Source organism: Metopolophium dirhodum, chromosome 5 (genome assembly GCF_019925205.1).
Source record: "Metopolophium dirhodum isolate CAU chromosome 5, ASM1992520v1, whole genome shotgun sequence".
NCBI lineage: Eukaryota > Metazoa > Arthropoda > Insecta > Hemiptera > Aphididae > Metopolophium > Metopolophium dirhodum.
This window is the reverse complement of record NC_083564.1, coordinates 13,914,654-13,925,272: the sequence shown is the minus strand read 5'-3', so window position 1 is coordinate 13,925,272 and position 10,619 is coordinate 13,914,654. Positions and strand designations below refer to the sequence as shown.

At 31.8% G+C, this 10,619-nt stretch overlaps 3 protein-coding genes across 4 annotated transcripts; 1 reads left to right on the top strand and 2 right to left on the bottom strand.

Moving 5' to 3' along the window:
- Window positions 1-71: 71 nt before the first annotated feature.
- LOC132944838 (probable RNA-binding protein EIF1AD) lies at window positions 72-512 on the bottom strand. Its single transcript, XM_061014359.1, has one exon. It carries the CDS (start codon window positions 510-512, stop codon window positions 72-74), a length of 441 nt encoding a protein of 146 aa, XP_060870342.1.
- Window positions 513-520: 8 nt separating this feature from the next.
- LOC132944282 (DNA polymerase subunit gamma-1, mitochondrial) lies at window positions 521-4,270 on the bottom strand. 2 transcript variants are annotated; one of them, XM_061013544.1, is made up of 3 exons: window positions 4,061-4,270; window positions 862-3,963; window positions 654-796 (listed from the first exon to the last, which is right to left on the bottom strand). In XM_061013544.1, exons 2-3 carry the CDS (start codon window positions 3,952-3,954, stop codon window positions 788-790), a joined length of 3,102 nt encoding a protein of 1,033 aa, XP_060869527.1. In that variant the 5' UTR covers window positions 3,955-3,963; window positions 4,061-4,270; the 3' UTR covers window positions 654-787. The 2 variants fall into 2 exon arrangements, with proteins under 2 accessions (XP_060869526.1, XP_060869527.1); XM_061013543.1 differs by having other exon boundaries at window positions 521-3,963; window positions 4,061-4,269.
- Window positions 4,271-4,293: 23 nt separating this feature from the next.
- LOC132944285 (centrosomal protein of 97 kDa) lies at window positions 4,294-8,650 on the top strand. The gene is made up of 11 exons (XM_061013550.1): window positions 4,294-4,665; window positions 4,888-5,030; window positions 5,099-5,257; window positions 5,314-5,415; window positions 5,533-5,801; window positions 5,987-6,171; window positions 6,240-6,623; window positions 6,695-6,818; window positions 6,876-6,975; window positions 7,487-7,567; window positions 8,163-8,650. The coding sequence occupies exons 1-11, from the start codon at window positions 4,659-4,661 to the stop codon at window positions 8,388-8,390; spliced, it is 1,782 nt and encodes a 593-aa protein (XP_060869533.1). The 5' UTR covers window positions 4,294-4,658; the 3' UTR covers window positions 8,391-8,650.
- The last annotated feature ends 1,969 nt before the right edge of the window (window positions 8,651-10,619 follow it).

The following is a 10,619-nucleotide window of genomic DNA, read 5'->3' as shown; positions in this document are numbered from 1 at the left end:
AATAGTCTTGGTTTGGCACAATACATGTACAGAAATTATATATATATATTTTTAAAATTGTATTCTCATGATCATGATGAATAATCTGTATCTTCAGATGGATCATCATGATCAGTGTCTGTATCGGTACAACTTAAGTCGCTGATCGTGGTAACAACAGGCCGATTTGTATTTGGTTCTATATCATAGTTGTCTTCCTTCTTCCATCCTTTCTGTTTCATTAGTTTCATGTCTTCTTTGGTCAACACGCGTACAATTTCACCGCGTACTTTATCTCCTTCAGCTATTGGTTCAATAACAACATAATCATTTCGTTTCACCCAAACATTTCGTCTGAACTTAGCTGGCATTGAAACAAGAAATGTTTCATTGTCTTCTACTGAGAATACTTCATGAAGATTGTTGCCACGGCCAGCAACTATGCGAACAATGCGTTGATCATCTATTGGACCATTCCAATCAGCAGTAAGCATTTCTTTCTGCACATGTTTACGTTTAGTCGCCCTAGACATTCTGTAAAAAATAACACTTAATAAACAAATTATTTACAAAATCATTTTTATGTTAACATAAATCTTAAATTAAAATTATTTTTGTTCAGTCTTTCGTTTTATCAGTTTTCCGCTTTTTCTTTTTGAACATTCCAATATTTCCACCAGACAACTCTATAGCTTTAGTAATGTCTAATGATTCTCCAAGTGGAACTCCATAGCCTTTAAATAATCCATGTGGGTTGGATGGTGTAACACAATCGTTTAGAGCATCTTTTCTAAGGGCAGTATCGACTTCAACAGAACTGAAAAATGCTACTGATTGAGGCAAATCAGTCATGCCTAATTTTTTAATACAAAATGCTCTTACTAGTAAGTTTGTTACGTGTAAAGCTAATGCAGTCTGATAACGATGTTCATCTGGTACTAAATAACGTATTTCATCATGAAAACTTAGGCAAAACCGTACATTAGGATGGATTAACCAGCGCATGCACACCAACATCAGATGAAGGAAATCAACAGCACCACTTTGAACAACCCAATTTATTCTGGTAGGTATAAATTTATCTATGTCTACTCCATTTATTTCTAAAGCTCGACTGAGTCTAGATTCTAAAAAAGGCGTTTTTGGTTGCTTAGAACATGCAATTTGTTCAAGGCTGTTGAACATCGCAGATTCTGAACCTCCACTCCAAATAGGTTTATTAAACAATTCATCAACGCTCTTATTATAAATAGTACACAGCTCTTGCGCACCAAGTCGGGAATGCTCTCTTTTTTTAACCTCTGGTAAAACAGTGTCATGAAGTTTGTAGATTCTGTTTCCTTTTGTCATGTTAAACATGGCAATCGCCTTTTGTTTTGCTTGGGCAGGACTTAAGTCTGGATTAAACTGCTTCAATAATCGTTCAGAAAAAGGCTTTCCTGCACCATAAATCCTAGCATAATTTAATACTTTTGCATTATCTCTTGTAATTCCAATTGCTTTGGCAGTTGAACTGTGCATGTCCGTGCCATCATTTTTCCTACCACTGAGTGTCATCCACCCAAAAGCCGTAGCACCATGTTCTTTGCCATAATAAGAATCTCCAATAACAGATGCTATCCACAATTCTTGAGAATCAACATCTGCTCCAACTAAAGAATAACCTGGTGGTGATTGAATCATACTACGTAATTCTGATCCAACCCGTTCATCGATAGCATTAGCAGCTGTCATCCATGTTCTTTCAACTGCTCTACGAGTTAATGTTCCACATACAACAACCTGTGGTATAATGGCACCATATCCTTTTGATTTATCAGTCCAAACAACAATTTGTCCTTCAACCCGTTCTCTGTTGTTCCTCCAATAAGATAGCATACGTGATATTTCAATAATGTGCTCAGCTTTACTGTCCTTTCCAGACAGTCCATTTTGAGAAAATTTATTTAAGAAATCTCTTGCAAGTGGATTTCCAACATTTAAATGATTCCCATCTTTATGTGGAAGTTTCAACATTCCACAGCCTGCAGCTAAATTTTCTTTGCAAGGTCTATTGCGTATGGTTTTGTGATTTTTTTTTTTGAAAATACATTCATATTTGACTAGATTTGTTTGCACAGTTTCATGAAGTTCAGTATTATTAATTTTTATTTTACAGTCACAAGATGCATTACTTTTAATATAGTGGTCTTGTAATTCTTTAAGTGGTACCAGTTCAGCATCTGGAAGTTTTATGTCAGTCTCATATGGTACAAGTTGGCCCCAACCATTTCCCCTCACATAATGTAGAGGGAGGGATTTCCACATAAGAGAAAGAAGTTTAGGAACAAGATGCATACCAGAGCTTATGAGTAATGGACCAGGAACCCAATGCGGATCTTTGGGAGGCGCACACAATTTTCTATACCATTCTGGATAGCCAGCTAGATGAGGTGTTTTAAGTGGCAATCGTTCACTTGTTGCCATCAATGGTTTAAACATGTTTTCTAATTCAAAGAATCTTTTTTCATAAATGTCTTCAGGTTCAATAGGTTTATTTTCTACTGTAATCTCTGGTTTCTTTTTTTTATCTTTTTTTAGTTTCAATACTTTAGATGTCCAATTTTGGTCCCAGAGCCACAGATCTCTTTTATAGTTGTAATTATACATTAATTGACAAGCTTGATTTGCTTGTTGTGAAAGTAAAAATTTAGATTCTGTGTCCAGATCTTCATATATTTCATTTGAAGTGTCTAGATACCTTTTCCAATTTGAATTTACTGGCAAATATGATGTGCCCAATTCTAAAATACCAGCCAATGTAACAGGATGAGGAAAACGTTCTAAAAATAAAGGCCACAATTTTCTCAAGACTTTAGTAGTGGCTTTAACATCATTTGCACAGTAGGTCATTAAATTTTGAAAATCATTATTAATATCTTGTAGTGAACCTTTAACAAATGTATCACGATCGCTCTTAGACAACTCAGCCTTACAATATAGTTTATACACTTCATTTAAACTATTTAATGAGCTGTGTTGTTGCCAAGATTCATCTTCGATGACATCTTTTGATTTTAATAATGTTTTTTGATAACTAGTTATTCCACTGATGGCAACATGCAGAGACATGGTGTCTATAAATCTAAGAGCTGTACGATTTAGCCAATATTGCTCCATAATTCTAGCTCTATCATAAGCAACGTGATGGCCTACACACAACTTGGGAGTGTTTGACCATTCGGTGATTTTCTCTTTAGATTTAATTGATGTCTCTAATGGAATGAGATCTTTACATGAATAGCCAAGATATCTACCCGACCTGGTATTGCAGCTGATTAAGTCTTTACTCACCCAACTGTACCAAGCTTCTGATGTAACAGCAGTTGCTAAAGTAGGTAAGTCACCTTCTCTACAACATACTTCGACATCGAAAATCATGACTTTCTCTTTGGGATAATCACATTGCTCGATTTCTTTTCCATACCTAGTCCAACCTTCTCTGAACACCCATTCCTGAGGCATTTCTGGTATTTCTTGTTTTAAAAATTCATCCATCAGAATTGCATATGGTTCACTTTGCATTTTACCAATTTCATAAAAGTGATCAACTATGTTTCCCTCCAACGGAGGTAATTGGAGTTCAATATCAGGCACCTTGTGCAATGTCGATGGCAAATCATATTTGGACAGCTCATTCAGGGCCATCTTCAGAACATTTTCATCTGTGGTATGAGACTCGTTGAAAAGCTGTTCGTACAAGTTGGCCGACAACATTTGAATGTTCAATGGGTTTTTACGAAATTCGGTCTTCTCCATTGGTACCAAGCGCGGTATTCTAGTCGACGAGTCCGACACTACAGTTTCTTCTTCTCCAGATTTCTCAGCCAACAGTTCGGTTATTTTGCCCGGTCGGTGGAATTTGGATACGGTACAGTATTTTCCATGGCCGCGCACACATTGCGCATAATAAACGTTAACACGATTCCAATACATTCCAATACACTGTATAATTTAAATTATAAGAACACGTGCGTTACATGTACATAGAGCATTAGAGCCTATAATTTCAATGTTTTTAATTCCGATAAACGGCACTTACCTTTATAGATCAATCAACCCTCGAACATTTCGTGGACAGTCAACCGAACAATGTGAGCTCGGATTGAATACTATATGAGTATAAGACTGAAACGATGAAAATAATAAATAATAACAATATGCAATACCTATTGCAATGCTCGTGAACTTCGAATAGTATGGCGCAACTGCGCAAGAACATTGTTATCTTCTCTACATCGTGGTAATGTGGTTTGGCGATTGGCGAAGGACACAACAAAACACTCAAGTCCCGTTCCTAGGTTCTAGTTAGTTTACTAAAGGACTATTGAGATAGTGATACTAAGATAAGGATCGGGATGATATACATAATGATATATATTATATGTTGCGGTTCACAGTTTACTCAGTTTGCTACTAAATCATCGCGTAGGTGTTACGTAAAATGTTTTATTTTTTTTTAAAGTAGGTATTTAAAAATATGTTATTTTGCTATCATCAAATCCTTGTATTTATGTTATAAATGTAATATTTTAAAATCGTTTTTCGCCAATCAGTGTACCTATTATATAGTGTTAAGGTGGAATCGTATAACGTATTACATTGTGATATTATTTATACAATTATACTTACTCACCAAAATGACTGGTAAGCTAATTTGTTTATTTTATTTAGATTCATTTTAATTGGACATTTCAATCATTGCGTTAATAATCATTATGTTTGAACATATTCAGAAGATATTAACGATAGCTACTTAAATTTTTAAGTTTTATAAATTAAAAATATTCCCAAAGCTTATAGTATTTAATATCAAATGCAAAAAGAAATCTTAATGTCAAATAATTAATTTTATTTTCAAATTTTTAGATAATTCGTTATTGGATTTATCTAGTCAAGAATTGCGAAAGTTGCCAAAAAATGAAAACAGCCATATTATTAAAGTCTTAGATGTGCGAAAAAATTGTTTACAGAAACTAGAAAATGTTGAACAATTTACTGAACTTAATGAAGTAAATAATTTAAAAAATAATGTATGACATTTATAAAAGTACCTAACTCATATAATACATTTTTAAAGTTAATTGCAAGTCATAATCAGATGATGAGAATGTATACGGTAGCAAAATTATCAAAACTAGTAAAATTAGATTTATCTAATAATCATTTGATGAGTATTGAAGGTCTCAGAGATTTAATAAATCTTTCATCGCTTAATTTGTCCAATAACAAAATCAAAGTAAGTGTAATTCTTCCATCAAATGTAAAATATATTTCATTATGGTTTTTTTTCAGATAATTGAACATTTATCAACCAATGTCAACTTAGTGCACATAGACTTGTCTTTCAACAGCATATCATACATTACCAATTTGAGTCATCTTTTAAAACTTGAAGTATGTTGTATACATTTTAAATAGTCATTTAGTCATTTTAGTCAACGTTTTGATATTTATTATAATTATTTATAACTTCTATGAATTATTAAAAATAACATTTTATTATACTTACAGAGGCTTTTCTTACATTCAAATAATATTTGTCATTTGACCAACTGTCAACATTTCCTTCCAGTCAACTTGCTTACCCTTACTCTAGCCAATAACAATCTTAATGATTTGAATGAAATATCACAGCTTTGTCGTCTTGGTTTGTTAAGAGAAATCACTTTAACTGGTAATAGTTGTCTAGAAGGGTACACATTTAACTACAGACCATTTGTAGTCAATTGGTGCCCTAGTGTGAAAATAGTTGATGGTTATGCTGTGGACGACATTGAAAAGTAAGTATTTGATAAGTCGATGCAAATTATACTTGCTAATAATAGATAATAATAATATGTGTTTTCAACAACTAAATTATACAAATTGAAATTGTTTTCTTGTATCTATGTCTAACATTTTGAAAATCTATTGCTGATATAGAGGCAAAATTTGGAAAAATATTTAATAAATTATTAATTTTCAGTCTAAAAGCTGAATGGCTGTATAGTCAAGGCCAAGGAAGAAAGTTTCATATTGGACAACATACTGCTCTTGTCCGTTATTTAACGGAAACATGTCCAATTACTAGTCATGCTTTAGAGACTGAGCAAGAAAGAAAATTGAGACTAGTTTTGAGCAAAGCTCAACAATATAGAGAACAATTACATAGTATATATTTATATAATTTGAATCAGAGTGAATTTTTATTGTCATATACTATTTTGATCCGCCTTTAGGAACGAGTACACCAAATATTAAAGAATCAGGACAAGAATCGTTGATGACCAGAAGTCTAGATCCTAGTGTACTGAAGTCTACAACTCAAAGACTATCTACTGGATCAGAAAGTTGCCAAGGAACACCTAGTAGTATGTCTCGCAGTGTCCATTTACCAATGACTGAAGTCAATTGTTTTGTCCAATCTCCACCTCTACCAGCTGCCAGCACTATGTTGCCAATATTAGACTCATTACCTAGTCCACTGACGCCAAGTATACCTAAATCAAGACCTATAATTGGTCTGCAAACTCCAGCTGGCGAAGAGTCTCGAGCACCTACTATGGAAAAATTGCAAATGATTAAAAATAAAGCGTCACAAATGAACGGTATTGAGAACAAAGGTAAATTTAAACATAATTAATTATTAATACTGTTTATTTTAATTATCTATATATTTATTTATTTTATGCAGATTTACACCAGTCAGCTATAGTAATACAAAAAATGTGGAGAGGTTATCATACTAGAAATTTGAACAAAAATGTAACTAATATATATCAGCATGTACAAATGCTACGTTTCAATCAATACATTAAGTAAGACATTTCATCTAAATGTATTTTTTCAAAATTATATAAGTTTGGGATTTTTAGGCAAATGAGCAAAGATTTAGTAGATACCAAAAGTACTCTCGAAAAAGAACATAAATTAGTGGTATTACAAATGCAAGCTATAAACGAGTTGTGGAAAAAGGTATTTATTTTATATAATATATATTTATGATTACATTGTATGGTTCTGAAACTGTAGTGTGGGACGTGTCAAGGGTAACCATAGATTTAAAAATACTTATAACTCATAAACTATACTCTGTTCCACGAGAGAATGTACATGAGCTGCGCATCGGACTGAGACCGGTGACAGCTCAGAGGCCAAATTTCTCTCACTCTTTACCTCCCGGTGGCTACGTATGTGAGGAGTGGTTTCCGACCACCGGCCGAACAGTTAACGATCGTAACCGTTTGGGCAAAAATGGTGGGTGGGGGGTGCGCAGCGATGGATGAAAAAACGTGTACGTTCTCTCGTGGAACGGAGTATTGTAATTACTCATCTAAAATTCAATTTTCGTAATCAAAGTACTCTGAAAAATATAATGAGAAATTTTTAGATAGGTTAGGTAAATATTTAATTTTTATGTGAACCCTCAATACAATTGTTTTCATATGTTTAAAAATTAATAAATTAATATTGTCGATGATTAAAGGTTAACAGTATGGACAACAAAATAGGTAGTGAGAATAATGGCGATTCCAAGTGTCTGACATGCTCTTCATTGGATACTAAGGTATTTAATATTGTTGTCATTATATTACATTTACAGATTAAAATGATTAATAGTTAAGAGATAAATGTATAACTGTTGATTTTATAATGATGTAAATGTAATTTTTCAATAGGAATTGTTTTTAAGTAATCAAAAATGTATAGTCTTAAGTCTCTAAAACCTTATCTATAAATATTAAATTATAAATCATGTTTGGTTGGTATTTTTAAACTTCATTCAAATTTTGATTTTCTCAATATTATTAACTTAACAAGTAACAACTGCTGATTCTACTTTTACTTGATTAAAATTATTTTTCCATTAAATCAAAATCTTTAGATTGAAAAACTAATATTAAAGCATATTGATATAAGAGATATGATTTCTATAAGAGTTTAATAAGTTATTTTATTTCATGTTATATTATGATTTATAGACTTATTTTTAATTCATATTAAGTAAAATAATTTGTTAAACATAGTTATTGCACACCTATTACAATTACGGTAATTTGAATCCATATAATTTTTATTTATTTTAATACAATGTAGTCTTGTCTTTTGGATATTTTTATTGAAACACCTTATAAAAACAAAAAAAAATACATTTTCTTCAGGTTCAACAGCTGCAGGAGTCTATGGATCATGTATTGCGGTGTGTAAGCCCTTCATCACAGAGTGTTGCAGAAACACAAACGGATATCACTGCTGTACAGACACCAGTTGAAGGGACTTGTCCGAACGCCAACGCAATAACTAGGCCCAATTTCCTTCCCCTCTCCAAATCTTGTACGAATCAAGTTGTAAAAACTACCAACGCAACTGCAATGTCTTCAGACATCTAAATTATAATTCTACGAAACCAAAACTGTCCAAAATATTTATTGTAAAATACTTTTGTACTCATTGTAAAAAATCATGAATTTTGTTGCAGTGATCTAGTCAAACTGATTAAACTTAATTATTCCTTTTTTTTTTAATCTTCATTATCTATTTTATATTTTAGAGAACTTAATATTATAATATAATACGTAATTTACATTATAATGTATTCTTATTGGTTTTTTTTACAATGATATTATATAATAAAAATAATTTTACAAGCGTTCTGTTGATGTATTTACTACGGAATTATTCAGTGTTTAACATAGCATATATATATATATATATCATTAATAATTATTGTTTGCCTATAAAAATATTGCCCAATTTACGTTGTGATTATCAACAGTCTTTTTAACAGATTTTATTTTCAATAATGAGAAGATCACAATAATTACATTACTAAATATAAGTAGGTAAAACATTAAAAATGAATTATATAAATATTAAACATGCCAATGATAAATGAGAACAATGTTACAACAAATAGTTCAAAATGCATAACTTTATGTATTTTTAATTTTTAACCCGAGTAATGATTACTTCAAGAGACAAGAGTACAAGACTAATGTACTGTAGAACAAAAATTGAATAGTAAATTAATACAAATTATTTTATTGAATTTGTCATGCATGTATCTAAATACAATAGAACCATAGGCGGAGATCAAAGGTTAGTCCCCCTCCCAAAAGTCCGTCAACCCTCCTCTGTTTTTAGTTGTTAGGGATTGAAGTAGTGCTCGACTTGTGGGGTAGACGCAGGGGGGCGGAGTACCCCAACCAATTTTTCAGAATTTTTAGTGTACCCCTACTGTTATTTTTTAAGGGGAACGGGCTTCATAATTCTGCAATTGTATTGAAATGTGCGAGATACCATATTTTGTCTTATGGACTATTTCATACCACAGTTTTATATATTAGCAAATAAACAGATTTTCACTACTTTTATTTTGCCAAGTCGAGCACTGGATTTCTGCCTATGAATAGAACAATAACTAATTATAAATATGTTTACAATTAATATAACTTTATTATTGTATTGGTATTGTATAATACTATATTATATTTATGACATGAATTTGAAAACTAAAGATTCCAGGTCAAGAGGGCGTCACACGCGCATGTGTTGTCTCCATCTTACAAATGTAGAACATAGCAAAAACTGTTTTGTGCGGGACATTATGTTATTTAAAATATAGACACGCTGTTGCATAGATAATTTTCTACCCTGTATGTCCAGAAATGTTTGAACTACTACTACAAACACAGAAAGATAAAAGTTGTGTGGCGCAACACAGTTTTTGCTATGTTCACACTATGTTGTACATTTGTAAGAAGGAGACAACACATGCGGGTGTGATGATAATATTAAATACGAACACTATAATATGGTAACAAAACTAGGTTTCACTTGTGATGGGATACTAATGGTATAATAATATGTGATATACACATAATAGTAGAACACCTTATATTGAGGCCCGTAAGTAAAGTTTTTTGTAAGCCCTATATCAATAAACAATTTTTAATTATTAAATTAATAATTTATTGAATTATGAAAAGGACTTTATTTATGGAATATAGATATCATTATAAACATCGTGCTTCTGAGATCATTTTTAGTAAATTTAAGTTTTGAAAATGTGCTTTCTGCATTTGTCACAGTAACCAGTAATGTAAGAAATAGGTAAAATGCAAAAAGTCAGAGAAACAAGTAAATAAATTATTAGTAATTTAATCATATCAAAAACACTTACACAGTTTAAGCTCAGAAGCCTACAGAAATTTAAATGATTCAATTCGTGCGGAAAGGTCTGCTGGATTTAAGTCCTCAAATTCATCCTCCAACTTTTTTGTACTCTTATACTGATCTCTGGATCAAATATTACAGTCAGCTGTAAAAGACAACTAAATAAATCAATTTTTTCACTAAGTTTACTTGAACTGTTACAATATACTGCATTGAATATTAATAAAATGTACAAATGTACAATAAATTAACAGCAATTCTTTATCAGTAGGTACATTTTTTTTCAAACAATTCAGAATTGTACTACGAGGACCGCAGAAAGCCCTGCCTTTACTCATATGTAGTTTCACCTCTATAAGGGCCACATAAGACCAACTTAAGAACATGAATGTATTATAAATATAATATATTATTTTTTGTTTATAAAATAATGTTAAATGTAT

Excerpts from the sequence above, each read along its gene's own strand:
- LOC132944838 (XM_061014359.1), bottom strand. The coding sequence starts at position 512 with ATGTCTAGGGCGACTAAACGTAAACATGTGCAGAAAGAAATGCTTACT.
- LOC132944282 (XM_061013543.1), bottom strand. The coding sequence starts at position 3,954 with ATGTATTGGAATCGTGTTAACGTTTATTATGCGCAATGTGTGCGCGGC.
- LOC132944285 (XM_061013550.1), top strand. Across the intron at positions 6,172-6,239 it reads ATATAGAGAACAATTACATA|GAACGAGTACACCAAATATT; the intron begins GTATATATTTAT and ends ATCCGCCTTTAG. Across the intron at positions 6,976-7,486 it reads TAAACGAGTTGTGGAAAAAG|GTTAACAGTATGGACAACAA; the intron begins GTATTTATTTTA and ends CGATGATTAAAG.